Below are 17,033 nucleotides of genomic sequence, written 5' to 3'. Positions count from 1 at the left end.
TCCTTTTCTCCAGGCTAAACAACCCCAGTTCCCTCAGCCGCTCCCCATCAGACTTGTGCTCCAGACCCTTCACCAGCTTCGTTGCCCTTCTCTGGACACGCTCCAGCCCCTCAATGTCTCTCTTGTAGTGAGGGGCCCAAAACTGGACACAGTATTTGAGGTGCGGCCTCACCAGTGCTGAGTACAGGGGCACGATCACTTCCCTAGTGCTGCTGGCCATGCTATTCCTGATACAAGCCAGGATGCTATTGGCTTTCTTGGCCACTGGGCACACTGCTGGCTCATATTCAGGCGGCTGTAGGAGCAGAAGCACGCAACAGCGGTGCCCAATAGCCTGTGCATGACTAAAGTCTACCAGCAATGCAAACCTTTGTCTTGCCTTATGGAGGAGATGTTGCTCCTTCTGAAGATTAGCTATCTCATCCTCCTAATGTACTTGGCTCCCTCCATCCCCTACAGAGACAGCTTCTTGCTTTGGACCTATTGGTCAAATCCCATTCACAAATCCCATGTGAATTCTTCAAACTCAGGATTTACTGCTCTCTCTCATCTCTAACACTAGCTCTGGTCAAAGATGGGTCAGTGGATGGCTAAAGTAGATGGACTATTGTCATTACCCAGCACTGCAAAATTTATAGTCCACTTTCTTCCTATCGTGTTCATTTATCTGACTGAAAGTTGGAATAAAATTGAGGTACAATGTGATAAACCAGAATTGATAAACCTTTACTGGGGGACTGAGTCAAGTGTAGCTCAGTCTGACAAGTGCATATTTCTGTCTTCGTGACAGGATAGCTGGACTCCAGACACCAACATGACTGAACGCTTTGACTGCCACTACTGCAAAGAGTCCCTGTTTGGTAAGAAGTACATCCTCAGGGAGGACAGCCCCTACTGTGTGAAATGCTACGAAAACCTTTATTCCAACACCTGCGAGGAATGCAAAAAACCTATTGGCGCTGACTGCAAGGTATGCCAGATTTGTCTTGTTACAAAAACCTTGACAGAGTAGCCTGGACACATAGCTCTGAGACATGGTGCTATGACCTGGAAGGATCCAGCTTAACAGCTACCTAGGGGTTTCTTTTGGTGGGAGAGCATGCTTTCTGGACCCCTGTATCTGCTTTTCACCACTTCACTTGGCAAACCCTTCTTTACCAGGCATGTTAATAGAAATAGAAGAACAGTCTTTTCTTCCCATAAGGTACAGGGTGATCTGATGATCTGATGTTAGAAAGTATCTCTAACTCATTAGGACAGTCCAACTGTCCTTGGGGCCGGCTGGGATCTGGAAAGGTGGCAGAAGCTGATTTTGCCTACCTTTGGGTGAGAAGAAGCTAAGCCACTGTTGGCTTTGCAGTGACCACAATTCAGTTGTCATCAAGAGACAAGACACGCTCAAGAAAAGCTGCCAACTCATGGACCACAAAAATCTGGCTAATGCTGACCTAAGTAATAAGTCAGTTAGAACACAGTTAGAATAGTTAGACTTTTAAATACAGAATGATGATAGTGGAGTCTAACTAAAGATTGGAAAGGACAGAGCAGAGGCCTTGCTTGCTTGAGCTATGCACTGCTACACCACATAGAAACACCCACCTGGTACAAATAAGGTGTGACCACCTGCATTTCTTTTAAATTAACCAAACCAACTGGAGTTCATGCCAGTTTTACCCTGACTGAATGAAGACAGATGATATTTGAGCCATCCAGTGAAGCATCTGTTGAACTGCTACAGACAGACTTCATGCAGTATACATCCTCCTTGCACAAAATTGACCCATTCGAAGTTGGCTAAGAGTTTCACTGACAGAGCAGGTTTGCACTAGAACAGCAATTTGCATTGCATGGCCATAGGATTCTTGACTGGTACGAGGAGGTCTGATGTTTGATTTCCTACATTGCTGATCCATACCTCTAGAAGCACCCATTAGTCCCTATTACTGATACTACCACTCTATCACTAGTTCAGAGATATAAAAACATATGCTTACTCAGATTGGGAAAAATAAATGTCTCGTATCTTCCAAATTGATCTATCCCACCTTCTTGGCAAATCTGTAGGAAAGCCCCTTTCAGAAGCCTTAAAAAAGTGAGAATGTTTCACCGTCATGACAGGGAACTGGCAATAATCTGTAAGAGGGTATAAAACTGCCAGCTTTCCTACAGCTCATAAATATTCAGATTAGAGAAGAGATAGAGCTGGCCTGACCTGAAAAAGCAAAATATTTCTGCCCTATTCCAGAATGTGCTTTCGTTTTAAGGTCTCTTTCTAATCCCCTGAGAAGATATTTCCATGTGTTGATATTTAAGAATTTAAAAACTTGGACCAGCTTCAACAAATCTCGGACAAAGTATTCAGGAATTAATCAGGCTGAACTTTTCAACCCAGATTTATGGATTTAGGGAGTGTGGGTGTTATTCGATATACTGCTCTTCTGTACTTTTAAGCAAGACACACTCCAATAGCAGATAGGAAAAAAAAGCCCCTGTTGTCTGCAATATAAGAATATTTTATGTATGTAAAGAACCAGAACTATATGTGGAAAACACAACTATAAGATAGTAAATAAGGATTTCTTAAAGAGCTATAAAGTGTACCAGAAACAAATGTGTCCTTTTTTGTTTCTGACTGCTGTTTGTGCCTGTCCATGCTTTATGCTGTCCATGCATAAAGCTCCATGCTTTATGCTGCAGCTTTTGAACCTGTTGACCAATTTTAACCAAATTCTGACAGAAGGATAGAAGTTGCAAACTTAAATTCCTACAAGTTTTCTGAAAAAAACGTGTGGTCGGGTAGAAAAAGAGATCTTATTAATGTTCCCACCGAGAGGAAAACTAGAGTAGTTTTCCAATGACAGTAATAGACACTAGAGAATACATTTGAGAGCGCCCTTATAAGTGCCTCAGCCACAAGGTAAGTTTCAGTCGAAGCTTGTGCACTGTATGACTAAGCATAATTCAGCCATGAAACACAAAGCCACAAAAAATGATGCTTCTGCTCTTCATTAAACTGCATATATATATATAGGTATACAAACACATAAGAAATATACACATACACAAGACATATATGTATGTATTTGTATAGATGTCTTTTTACACATTGCATTTGCATTTTGCCCTGAGCAAAGAAGATAAAATGTACTGTGTTTGGGAATAAAACCAGTATGTTTACTGCATTTACTAAATGGACTCCATATTTATTTGTATGTTCTGACATAGCCTTTACACAGCTGTAAAATTTGGGACTAAAACCCAATGGAGTGACAGCATTATCAGAAAGGGTCACATCCAGGCCTCTGCATCTGGGAGGGGCACCCACCCTCACATCCACATTACAACCTGAAAAGCTCCATGTAGCTCTCACCTCAGATCCTCCTTTGCAAATCCCTGCTTGGCCACCACTGTTCCTTTACACAGAGAAGTGCTGAACTGAGAACCCAGCTGCAGTTGAGTTGTTCTTATTTTCACCCTGCAAAGAACTCCCTTCTTGAGGATGGCTGTATAGTTAGTCTATGGATGTTTCTTAGGACTTGCAAAACATGAGACTAAAGATTAAGATTGGGAGCTCCTGATTCCGTAAGAGTGCAAAGCAAGAATTAGCTTTGATAGCATCTCAAATGCTTGTTTGTCTGGGTGAAAATTACTGTACAAAAACAAAGTACACCAAAGTAAAACAGGCATTGACAAGAGGACAGCCGGCTCTCCGTCTCTGACACTACTGCAGTCTGTCAGCACTGGTGCATAGCGTCATCTCACCTGAGCTGAACTTAAGCTTGCTCAGACACTGGTAATACTCCAACTTTGACAGCACTGGGCTCTGAGAGGGTCAAACTGATGCCAGATTTTCACCTTGTGTTTTAGCTATGGCACAGAGAGCCCATAAGACAACTATCCTGAAGACAAGCTTTCTTTGAATTCAAATCAGGAGAGAATTTGCTTCACTATTTTTCAATCTTCCTATGGTAATTTACAGGTAACTGTGAATGCAACTGAGTAATAACTAATTTGCTCTTTATTTTAAACACTTTTTTTTTGCATTAAAAAAGCCCTGAATGATAACATGTGTCTGAATGACTTTGGACTTAGGCCATTTCATTAACTGTAAACAATTCTAGCTGATGTTTATGAAACTTTCATGGACAGATTAGAAGCATCATATACTGAGTGGTAGGAGGCACTGGCAGGCAGTAGAAAAACACAATGCCATTTCTTTCGCAGCTATTACACATTATCCGTATGCCAACAGGTTCTAACAGAAATTTATTCTTTCTAAAAAGAATTGGCATTTCATTGCCTATGTCCCTGGTGAACGCTCACCACACCTACAGTTTCACGCTTCTTTCTGGAAATCCATCCATTATGTTCTCATTTGCTTAACTGCTGAAATGTGACTTTCGGTTGATTTTTCTTTTTTAATAGTTTCCTTGCAGACCCTATGGCACAGAAGCCATCACAAATACAGGAAATGCCTACAGTAATCCAGCGTTTAATGCAGTCCACAAGTTGGCCTTGGCAGGCAGGAAGGGGTGAAAGCTCTCTGCAAAATGTGAGAATGAAATTAAAAGTGGATTGTGAGATAAAGCTACTGTGTCAGCACACAGGCCAAAAATTAATCAGAAGGGTCAGTCTTACGCTCAAAATAAGCAACAAAAAAAGCCTCTAGTAATGTGGACCAGGAAAGGGAGAAAATATTTGTTTTTCAAATTTTTAATGTTTAAACCTTGTCCTGGGTTGCAACACTTTTTCAGTGCATTACTGAACATCAGACTAGTTGTTGTGAAGCGGAATGGTGAAAGAGGCAGATACCTTCGTCTCTTCTCATATCCCTAAGATGCTGGGTTCAGCACAATATCATTTATTTTTGCCTTTTCTAAACATGCTTTTGATAGAGAAGTACCAGTCTAACATATTTGTTTTGCTACAGGGTGTACACGGCTAAAATCTGTACAGCATTTTGTTGTCGTACCCCATTTCCTCTGCTCAACCTCCTGAAAAGAGCATTGCAGCAAGCAAAAAAGTCTGATGTAGTCTTCATTCATGAACAAACATACGGTTACTCTTCTGGTAACAATCTCTCTAATCTTACTCTTCCTGTTGGGTCCCTGTGGAAAGCCAGTTCAGGAGAAAAGGTGATACAAAATGGCTTAAATTTACTTAGACTTATAAAGCCAGAGTAGAAGACAAAGCAGTTGCAGGATATGAGGAGTCTATGCTTAACCCACTCAGCTGGTAACTCTAGTCTTGGGGCCCTTCTAGTTCAAAAAACAAAAGTCACCGGCAATCCCATCCTAGAGGCCCAATAAACCATGCTGGATCAAAACTACACAGAACTATGGGGGAGCTATAAAATGTGATTTTGCCAATGTTAAAAACAGTTATTTTGACAAAGTTTTCTTTGGGGATGACATCATGAAAATAAGTGAAAATAAAATTGTTTAAAAAGCACTTAATGGCTTTTCAAAACCATAAGTTTCAAACCCATTTGGGTTTGGGGATGACTCTAAAGTTTTGGAGAGAAATAGGATCTGCATTAAGTTCTGCTTGCACCATATTCTTGCAGTCAGTCTTCTGAGTGTGTACAAAGGACCTCCACTTGGCCCACTCTCTAACACGTGATTGAGAAACATCCATCATTCATTTGGTTGTCCCAAGTAACACCGAGCTGAAACTTTCAGCTGAGGCTGATGCTCAGATCAGGCTGAGAAAAGCACCTATTCAAATTTGGGTAGTTTCAGGTTTTGCTAACCTGGTTACTGTTTATCTTCAAATGAAACCAGATAAGGGAAGGATGATTTTCCATGTTCAGAAGAAATGTAACTGAATGAAGGGTTAAATATTTCTCCCTGCAAATTCTGCTGCAGGATTTATCGCAGCTCCGCAGAGACAGGCATTGCCCTCCTCCCCTTCTCTTTCCACTAGTAGCACATCTGGAACTGGTCTGGTGCTCTCTGCACTTCAGCTGCAAAACGCTCGTACAGGACAGACCATGTCCGTGAGCATCTGTGTGCATGCATCTCTATATATGTAAACCCTGTTCCACTTCTCAAATTTCAATCTATGGTTATTCTTCAGTCTCTTATCTGTGTTTATGTGTGCTTTATCTAACAAGAACACGTAGCTGTCAGTTTCCATAGACAGATGCACAGATCGATCGCAAAAAGAGTCATTCTCCAGATTTCTGTTAGGCAACATCGGAATCTGCATTTAAAACTACAGTTAAAATACATAGCACCAGGGACTCATTTCCCTCAGGCTGCATAAAGCAGCTGAGAAGTCATGCTCATCAATATTTTAAGGATACACTCCAGTGCTGAGTCCACAATGATAATTTTCTTTATTACTTCTTCCTGAAAATCCATGCAATAAACAGGAATTAGTTGTATATCACTTGAACCTTCTGGTGGAACAGATTTATTTGGGTTACAATCAGCTAGTGTAAACTAGAGCTGACATGCCTAGAGTAAACCTAATGCTCTTTCAGCTTAACTGAGGGCCAGCCTAACAGTCAGACAAGCTTGAAGTCAGTTTTGCAGATGCATCTTCTCCAGTGTCAAATCTGTTCCAGATCAATACAGCCACAGCTTATGTACAAGCCAAAGACTCCAGTTAGATGTACAACACACTGAAGCTGAAGGAGACCAAACCTGATTCCTGGTGACTTTATTACACTGACCTAAGAACAATCATGATGCAGAAACGGTTTCATCAGTACCTTGGACTTCCTTGCTTTGGATGTGACAGATTCAGAGAAAGAAAGCAATATCCATTTCATCGGCCTACTATTCTGCTGCAGGCATGTCAAAGCCAGACATCTTAGACTGCCTCTACATTTGATGACAATATCTCTTATAATCATCCAAGGTAGCTACAGATTATTCAAGTCAGTCTGTATCTTGGGTACTTTGGGTTGTAGCTGCGCTTCATCGCTTTGCCATGATGAAATATCTGCTACTTTCACCTACCTAGCTAGTGTCTATGCAAGCTGCCATCATAACTGACTCAAGGATCAAACCTTTCATCATTGACACCTAATCCTTGTCTTCATTGCTCCTCTTCTAAAAGGCACGCACCTTCTCCAGGGTATAATTGTATTAATAAAACAAGGCAGAACAAAAGCAGATAACAGCATATGAATTTTGGCAATAAAAAATAGCTTGTGGAATATTGCAAGAAGAGGAGAAAGGCATCAAGTGGGAAAGAGACAAGAGAAAGGAAAACAGATGTGTTGTCATTCTGTTTTCTAGCAGGCAAATTTCACATTTTGGAAAACTCTGTTGGCTGTATGTTGTATTTTTCTGTTGAAAATCTTATTCCCCTCTGAGATCAGATTTAGGCTATTCAACTTCATTTAGAGAGAAAGAAATGTAAATAACTTTCAAAGAACGTTTTTTTCATTTTGCTATTAGAAAAGATTAAAATTTTACAGTCAGAAATTTGGGTTGTTTCAAAAGGAGTTAGCTGAAATGAATAGACAAGCTGAATAAACAACTGTCTGAAAGCTGTAAAGTAGGAGGCTTACATATTCTATCGCAGAGTGCAACCTCTGAGATGAAAGACACATTGGGTACCAATTGTTACTCACAGGGATTTAAGAAACTTAGGTGAGTAGCGCAGATGTCCAAACAAAAAGTCTTTATTGCATGGTCAAATTCTGATTGAAGTTACTATAGTTTAACAAGCTACCACACATCAGCTGAGCTAGGCAAAACTATTGCAGTGTTTCCTGTTAGCTATTTATGAGAACAAGGCTCCCGCAGACATAACGTGTGGTTATTTCAGGTTAACCTAAATCCACAGTATCTTTTGTTTGCTCTGGGCTAAGATTGCACATTTGGAGTTACCTGTGACTGTACTGGCTAACATAGAGCAGCTTAGGCCAGATTATGTTTGAACACTCCGCAATGCTTCCATTTACACAATTAAAAAATCTGATATTCTACAACTCATTCTTTTCCCTCAGTTAACCATATTAATTCAGTGCTTCTAATTAATACATAGTGGATCTTGAGCTAGAACCTGAGAAGTTATTTCTGCTGAATGTTTATACTCCCCATTCATGGCAATACTAGTCCCACACACTCCCGCCTCAAACTGAAGCCTATATATTTTGGGGTAGACATCCTTTCTTGTAATGATCTAAGCTCCATTTTGTTTGAAGTCCAAAGACACTGTTCAAGTGTTACATGATTAGGCCACCTTAATTTCAATTTTAAAAGGCACCATCCATCCCTTTAGGTCACAATTTTTAGAAGGATCATTTTTTTTAAATAATAGAAGTACCATGGTGGAGACTATTTTAAATACTTAGGTGCCCATGCTAATCCCTTGGCCAGAGTGTTCTGCATCACTGGCTGCAGGTACAATGTGATCTCTCATCTTCCAGTCTGATCCACATTTGAAACATAGGTAAACCAAAGCACAAGAGTCAGTAAAAAGTAGTTGCAGTGAAAAAAAAAAAAAGGAACAGAGATCAGACCAATTCCACCCTTGGTGTAAATCTGTTGAACTGAATAAATACCAGAAAGTAACTGGGAAAAGGATTTCTGTCCAGCAATGAACGGCTATGAAATTACCTAGAAATCAGCAACAGCTAAGATAAATAGGGGAAGTCTATTATACCTATAAGGTTAACAAGTTTTAATCTGACTCAAAAATGGGGCTTTATTCTCACATGAAATACCTAAATGAAACTAGTTGTTCCTCTGCCACATACAAAAAATGAAGGTTACCTTGAACTGAAAAAGGGTCGATAGTTGCCATGAGCTCTTTCTTGGTTATCATAGCAAAATAAGTTCACCTTCATCAGAACATTTTGTTTTCTTGAGCTGTGCAAATTAGCCTCAGCTCCTGGCTGTGGTTCAGATTTGGACATGTTTGCATTCTCTAAGCTTCCAGTTGTGCAAACTATTCATTCCGCTTACTCTGTGGTTTTCGATTTCTGCAGGATCTGTCTTACAAGGACCGCCACTGGCATGAAACCTGCTTCCACTGCTTCCAGTGCAAGAATTCATTGGTGGACAAACCTTTTGCTGCAAAAGAGGAACATCTACTTTGTACTGACTGCTACTCCAATGAATACTCTTCCAAATGTAATGAGTGCAAGAAGACTATTATGCCAGGTTAGGATGCTCACTTTTTGGAGTAAGAAAAGATTAGGCTAAATATCAAGCCCAAACTCAGCAACGTTTGTGACAAATATTTTTCCTTGACTATCTCTGCTAAGCCATGGTGAACTTTGTAAAATACAGTTGATGGTGCATTCTAAGTCATTTCCATGACCAGAACACAGAATTTTCATAATGGATCATCATAGAACTGTTACTCACCTGAAGCAGATTAGTCTTGAAAATTAGTATTTATTTCATTTAGCATTTTTATTAATGGGATTTATAATTTTCTAGAGCAGTACATTAAAAGGCTTTTGAAGGCTGGACAACTAAAATTGATCTTTCTGTCCAATCCCAACTTTGTACTCTGTCTTGCTTGGCTTCCACTGCTTGGAGAGGAGAAGCAGCTTGCAAATTTAACAGCTTACTTAATTCACGAGTTAGCTTTTTATGTAATTGCTCTAAATTTAGCTTCTCCCATAAAAATGAAAAATTTGTCAAAGTGCCTCTAAGGTCTTTCTTGAGCACAAAGATATGAAGAAACAGGAAAGCTATTTTCTTTTTCAACATGAAACATGAGGTTATAGTAATAGATTGCTAAAACCTCATCTTCTCATGTCAATACTACAGCATTCTGTGATGATCTGAGGGCTTAAAGTGGAAGGAATATTGGTCCAGAAATAAAATATTAAAAGGCAATTTGAAGAATCCACATACGTGCTCCATAACGATTACTACTTAATTTTTCCAGTAAAATTTTTCCTAGGCTGGTTCTGACATTTGTCATCTTAGACAAAAGCCGAAAAACACAACATTGTGCACCTAAGGTGTAAAAATGAGGGCTTGATGATGAAATAGGATGTATAAATAGAAACAACAACGATATTGAAAAGCAGATGGCCCTACCCATTCATGATTGAGTTTAGGCATCTCCTTCTATTATTCCATGTGCACCCGTTTTTACCAATACAGCACTAACAACTGACATGTTTGGGAATAGCCAGTGCTAGTTTTAAAGCTGGAACTACATATATGTATACATTTTTAAGATTGTTCATCAAATTCACCCCCATGGTCAGTGAGCTTATTTACCGAATGGATCTCTTTTTGCCTATTATGCCAGCTATAGATTGATAAGTAGTAATGGAGGCTGGATTCAGCCAGTCAGAGAATCCCTTCTTCTCTTATAATCTGAAACAGAAGAAATCAGTTTTTATGAAGCTTTACAACCACCAACTGGTCTTTAGCTGCTTACGCAAGATAGCTGTGATGTCACCACATTTGCAGAGCAGTACACCCAGCGTGTATGTTTTACTTACACAGCACACCATGTTAGTACAGGAGCTACACCAGAGTGCTATGATCACCAACTGAAGCATAATTCATTTTGAAAGAACCAGCAAGTGGTTGGATACCCTTTATGGAGACTGTTAATGCTACACTTGCCCTTTGCTTTGCTCCACTAAATGTACAATTTAGATTTAATAAAGCATAATCATGACATGCCCATTAAATACTAAAGTAATTACAAGCTTGATCTTTCAGTCCTTCTGCAAACTAAACTTCCACTGACTTCAGCCTAGCAGCTAACAAACAAGGATCCCCCTGCCTTGGGTTTCAGTGACAACACAATCCCCAAGAGAGAACAGCTAAAAATGTGAAAATAAAATTCTAGACTATTCAAAAAAAGTATCTACATCTCCTTTTTCCAGAACATCATTCCTTCAACGACTGATTTATTTGCTCCTTGGTATGATATAGAAAGTTACCAGCACAGAGAGGGCATAATTCTTAAAAGGTGTCCATTAATAAAACAGATCAGAAAGATTCAAGCATGTAAGCATCAGGCAGAAAGATAATTAACAGTTGACTTATTACACTCCTGCAAGTCAATTCTTAAAAAAAAAAAATATATCCTGAAGTATGCCTCTGGGCAGGATCTAATGAGACAAAAAAAGAAAAAGAAGAAAAATATGCAACTAGTAAACAAAGAGGAATTAATGCTTGAGAAGGGAAAAAATGATAAAACTTCACCCTGCAGTAATGGGAGTGGGGAGAGTTGGCATCAAAGGAGTTAGTGTGCTGCTTCATCATTAGCCAACATGATCAGCTTGTCAGCCTTCCAAGCACTTGACATCATGTTTGTTGCTACAGGCTTCAAGAGTAATGCAGAACTGTAGGAGCATCATTTATTTGTTTGCCCTTCTGGCCAGTATCTGGCCTGACTCAAACTGGTACATAGGAAATTATATATTGTGCAAAGAAATTTGTCCATATAATAGGGCACCTCCAATTTCCTGGAAGGGCTGAGTCCACTTGTCATACAGTGGACTGAATCTGCAAAGTACAGTATCCGTACCCTAAAACTTCATTCTAGACAAGTACATTAGCTCCTAACTACCATACCACTTCTCTGCTTTTCAGTAAAGGATTGTTTAAAGATTTTTTCTTCCTTTCACATTGCAACCATGGTTTAAATACAGCTGAAGACAGAGAGAAAGCTTCTTTCTTACTGAAAGTTTCAAGAGACAGAAAAACATTTAGGATAGGTGTTGCAGAGCTGGAGGACAGGAACAAGTCCCCAGAGCAGATATGAAATAATCCTTTGTCTCAGACAGTGACTATACTTTATTGGGAAAGGGAGGCAAGAAGCTTGCCAGGAATTAACCAGGTGTCTTGCAGCTGTCTGAAAAAGAAACAAAAGGGACTTGGAAAGAACGAAGTCAAATTTTAATGAGGAATGGCCTTACCTTCACTCAGCACTATCAGCAGCTTTTACTGGTGTCTCACCTATTCCTCAGATCTCCCTGTGTATTAGAATTCATTATTAACTCTAATAGTACCACCAAAAGGTGTCCTACGCCTTCATTAATAGCAGTAAATGTTTCTCTTCTTTATAGGAGAACCACTCCCTCTCCAAAAACTTAAAATGGTACCCAATACCATGCAAAGCTGGTAGGAACATGAAATAGCTTCTAGCTCATAGCTGCACTGCTTATTGACTGACAGCCAGCTGTCAGGCAAACCAGAGCTACAAATTGCATCTGTCTCAGCCAGAAGAAGTTCACTTGATGCTCTGGTCTCATTACAGGTACTCGGAAGATGGAATACAAGGGCAACAGCTGGCACGAGACCTGCTTTATCTGCTACCGCTGCCAACAGCCTATTGGGACGAAGAGTTTCATCCCTAAGGACAATCAAAACTTCTGTGTGCCCTGCTATGAAAGGCAGTTTGCCATGCAGTGCGTCCAGTGCAAGAAGGTAATGCTCTTTATTTTACTTACCGAAAACCTAAGGGATTGAAGTCCATCCCATTTTATGTCCAAGTGGGTAGAATATCTTATTTTTCTATGTGTGTTAAAGATTAACATCCTGCACCAGGCACAGCATTTACTACAATGAGAATTCTCTTACTCAGGGTTAAAGATCCCTTTGTATTGAAAGCATACAGAGAACACATTTTAAAAACAAAAAACCCCCACCAAAACCAAAATAAAAACTCTGCAGTGGAATAACCTCATTCCAATATAACCCATCATATCGTTTGGATGAGGTGCTCAGGGACATGGTGTAGTGGTGGTCTTGGTAGTGTTAGGTTTACAGTTGGACTCGATGATCTTAAAGGTCTTCTCCAACCTATACGATTCTGTGATATATCATATACCTAAACATTTCAACTGGAAGGAAGATGAGCTAACACCAATCATTTTTTAATATTCTAATGAAGTTCAAGACAGAGAGATAACGTTTACACAGAGCAAATGCTGTTCCTGAAATAAACACTAGTAAACTCAATATGCTCAGGAGCATGACTTTCTAGGCTAAGGACCTTTTATTTGTGAATTTCCTAGATTCTATACACAGACACTGATAAGAATTTTAGCATTCTTTCCTAAAAAGAATAATCTCGTCGCTTATGGAAGTAACAAATCCCAGCCCTTCCAGTCAAGCAAAGCTGCAGCCTGGTCAGACATACTAGCTGGCCAGAAATGACTGCATCTTTGCTGCTGCACGGGCAAAACAAAATAGGTAAAGGCTAAATTTTTCTTTCAGCCTTTGATCTAAAGTATACCTAATTACCTTTACTACATCCTATCCATCCATCAATTTTCTGAAGCTTCTAAGAATTTCGTATCTTAAAAACTCTGTCTAGAGTCCAACTTTAACCACATTTGAGAACAGGCTCAAAAATACTTGGGAAAGAGGCAAAGACACAGATGAATACACATATTAGGTAGCATGATCACATACAAGCCTGATTCCCAGGGAATCTCCCTTTAGGAAGAAAAGAAGAAAAATTAAACTGTCCAATTCTACAGCCTTCTTAGGAATACTCAAAGGACCAAAAAAAGTTCCGTTTGTCTAACATCAGGGGAGCTGTTTTTATAGGCAACAACTTGTTGTAAGAGAAAAACCCCAGACAAAGTCCGGAGAAGCAGAAAGCAAACACTTCAGCTAAATTTGAAATAAAACAGTCTTTGCCAAGGAAAGTAACAGGGAATTTGACACACCTAAGGTAGTTCCTTCACCATGAAGAATGGGACAGGTGAAGGAACAGAGATGAGACGAATCCTAGCACACGCATATGAAAAGTGACATACAAAGACTAGCTTTAAAAACAAAGAGGACAATTGAGAGTGAGATTATACCATACATGAAGAATAAAGAACTTTTAGTATGGGGCTTCTTTGTATAAATTAGGAAATTATAATAAATCACTTGCATGCCTTTCTCAAGGTCAGCTCCAGCCAAAATTATGATTTTGCTGCTGTTAAGCCTTCTTTCCTTCCTCCCACCCACAAAAAACCTCATCACCTTTCCTCTCTACCAAATCAAGACACAAACCTGTCACCCTCAAGAAAACACTGTCTGTCTTACTTTCCATAAAACAGGCTATCACTACAGGAGGTGTTACTTACCGGGAGCAGCCGTGGCATAAGGAGTGCTTCGTTTGTACTGGATGCAAGAAGCAGTTGTCTGGACAACGCTTTACCTCCAGGGACGAGTTTGCATATTGCCTGAGCTGCTTCTGCAACCTCTACGCCAAAAAGTGTGCTGGATGCACAAACCCAATCAGCGGTAGGTCTCTCATGGCCAGTGCCTTTAAATTTTAGTGTTTTTTCAATGAACTGCTTCTAAATTTTAAAATGGTTCAATAATTCATTCTGAGTAACTTGAGAGACTCATGACACCATACAATTAAAGATATGTGAAATTAAATACTTACAATGCCTTTCAAGTGCCTAACAAAAAGAAATGGAAGAGGCCCTTAAATCAAAGTTTCCACCTATTCACCTGATTTTCATGGAACATGGTGGACACACAGTAGCAGAGCCACGCATGTAGTGGGATATGCATGTTCTGTACGTCACTCCACTTGCGTTCATTAGAGGGATCACTGACCTCAGCAACAACAGTCCCTCTGCCAGCTGGAAGTGTCTAACTGGCTTGTACCTCGTGTTGTAGCACAGTGCATTTCTTCCCTGACTGTTCAGGACAGCAACTGAGAAATCACAAGGCTTTTAGATACTGCTTTCTAGTACAAAAGTACTTAAACGAGCAACTGCTTAGAGGTTTACTATGAAACACTTAGCATAAAAATATAACCTCCTCTACGAAGTAATCAGCATTTAACAGCAAGATCCATACAGTCCAAGACTGCAAATCTGAGTTATATCTGGACCATTTTCTCTCGTTATTGCTCTGCCCTTGCGCCTGTCCCTCACTAACATATGCTCGATTGCATAGCTCCTAGAAAAGTCAGTGCATAACACCACCGGGTACTGTTTGCTGCTCGTGTGAAAGAGGCATTTCTCTTTTGAATATTGCAGTCTTTTCTATCATATGCTGTTTTTTCAAAATGTTGCTACTAAAGGCAAAAAAAAACAAAAATCCCTCTCATCAGGTAAAAGATACGCCCAACAATCTTTTCACTGACTTCCAGCTAGTCATTCCAAATGCATCATATTCAAATTGCCTGTCATTTCTGAGGTTAAGCAAGAGATAATTAGTACTAGGAGACATTTGTCCCTTTTCTCTTTTTTCCTGTACAACTTCAATACCCCTTATAACCTCCATAGCCTCAAAATCTTGAATGTTTTTTGCAGTTTGCTAACCTGCTTCTTTTCTTGAGGCACCCTCTTTCACAGCTATGAATCAAGTCATGACACAACCTGTCAGACTTCTTTTTTAATGATCTAAATGCATTTTTACAAAACAAAATTAATTTACTCAGATGCCATAAAACATTCTGTAAAAAACTATCAAACTTCTGTTCAGGGGCAATTGCTTTCCTTTTCTTCTGCTGTACATCGTAGTACCATCCCTTGAAAGTTCATTTATGCCATTGTCTATCACCAGTGATAACAGTCTAGTTCACTAACTTAGCTGAAAGCAACAGAACTATTTGAGGATGAAAATATTACTTGCTATGGAATAAGGGTGGCAAAATTAGCACAAAGCAACAAATACATTTGTCACAATGGCATTTTTTCACTACTATATGTCAGATCTCCATAGCAATCCATGAGGGGAGTCTGAAATAGCATCACTTGATGGCTAATGTGCTATTCTTTTCTTATAACAGAATGCTTTTGGTTTTCAAACAGGACTCGGAGGAACCAAGTACATCTCCTTTGAAGAACGGCAGTGGCATAATGATTGCTTTAATTGTAAGAAGTGCTCTCTCTCATTAGTGGGTCGCGGCTTCCTCACGGAAAGGGATGACATCCTTTGCCCTGAATGTGGGAAGGATATTTAAAGCTCAAAATAAGAGGTGGGGAGAGGGGAGGAAAGCCGTGCTTGCAATATATAGTCTGAAATACACAGATGTTCAGAACTAGCTTTGCCACTCTGTGTTTCGCTGTACTATTAACATTACTTAACCTTTTTCTTCAAACTCTCCAAATCCGGAGGGAAACCAACTTCAAAATCTCTAGTAGCAGTGTTGGTGTTTAAGATTTCTACAGCTAACCAAAACTAATGCAAAACCTGAGATGTAAGATCATTTGGGTGCTATTGACATAACATACTCTTTTTGGTTTTTTTTTTCCTTCCACTGAATATTCCAGTTACAAGCAAGTGATATAGTTCAAGGATTACAATGGCCATGCACAATACATTCATAGATGGATATTCAGGGTGAAACCCTCAGTCCACTGAAATCAATGGCAAACACCATTCAATTTCAATAAGGCTGTGGTCTCGCCTCAGTGTTCTTGAGCTATGTGACTAGTGTGTGCTGTCAAGTGTGTAGAAAGACTGCGAACGTAGAGGGTGTTTCAATGCACAAGGATTTGTGCCATGCCATAAAGACATAATGATAAAACAGTTGAAGTGGGAGTGCTTCATAACACATACATATTTTATTGCATGACTAGCTGATCATTGTGTGAAGTACAAGTTCTGATTGACAGTGTCAGTATTACAGTTAGTCTACATTACACTGCACATTGTATTTTTCAAAATAAAATCATTGAAAACAAAATTGTGATTGTGCTTTAATTGTATTTACATGTTAGATATTTACAAATAAAATGCTTTCACAGTCTGAAGAAACACAATCTAAGAGCCATACAATCACAACCCATTTTGCACCCAGTCATGATGAAACTGTGGAGTTTAGACAATCCTCATATGGGCCCTGCTGATACAACATAGTCTTCTACTAACTGAAATCAGTGGGAAAATTATCAGCAAAACTGAACAACTGTATGAAAACACTGAATCAACTGCAGCTGATTAAAATGTGTTCATAGGCTCTAAACTCAAAACCAAAATATTATTGTTCTCAGCCAGCAAGGAGGTCAAGACAACTCAAAAGACATTTAATCTTTGAGAAAGTCAGAAGTTTAACTTCTACATTAGGGCTTGCTTTAATTTCGTTCTGTATTCCAACACGTAATACCCTTTGCTCTAGCA

The 17,033-nt window shown here is 39.5% G+C and overlaps 1 protein-coding gene across 3 annotated transcripts in view; it reads left to right on the top strand.

Annotated features, from left to right (window-relative positions):
* Positions 1 to 16,579, top strand: part of FHL2 (four and a half LIM domains 2) — a 28,123-nt gene extending 11,544 nt beyond the window's left edge. The window contains exons 3-7 of one of the 3 annotated variants that reach the window (XM_072849772.1): positions 791 to 970; positions 8,951 to 9,125; positions 12,205 to 12,374; positions 14,006 to 14,192; positions 15,722 to 16,579. In XM_072849772.1, the coding sequence (XP_072705873.1) occupies positions 815 to 970; positions 8,951 to 9,125; positions 12,205 to 12,374; positions 14,006 to 14,192; positions 15,722 to 15,873 (840 nt within the window). In that variant the 5' untranslated portion in view covers positions 791 to 814 and the 3' untranslated portion in view covers positions 15,874 to 16,579. The remainder of the gene's footprint in view (positions 1 to 790; positions 971 to 8,950; positions 9,126 to 12,204; positions 12,375 to 14,005; positions 14,193 to 15,721) is intronic. The other 2 variants (XM_072849771.1, XM_072849773.1) reach the window with 2 other exon arrangements.
* Positions 16,580 to 17,033: the final 454 nt, after the last annotated feature.

The sequence above is a fragment of the Ciconia boyciana genome, chromosome 1, assembly GCF_034638445.1.
Source record: "Ciconia boyciana chromosome 1, ASM3463844v1, whole genome shotgun sequence".
Classification (NCBI taxonomy): Eukaryota; Metazoa; Chordata; class Aves; order Ciconiiformes; family Ciconiidae; genus Ciconia; species Ciconia boyciana.
This window is presented reverse-complemented; position numbering and strand designations above follow the sequence as displayed.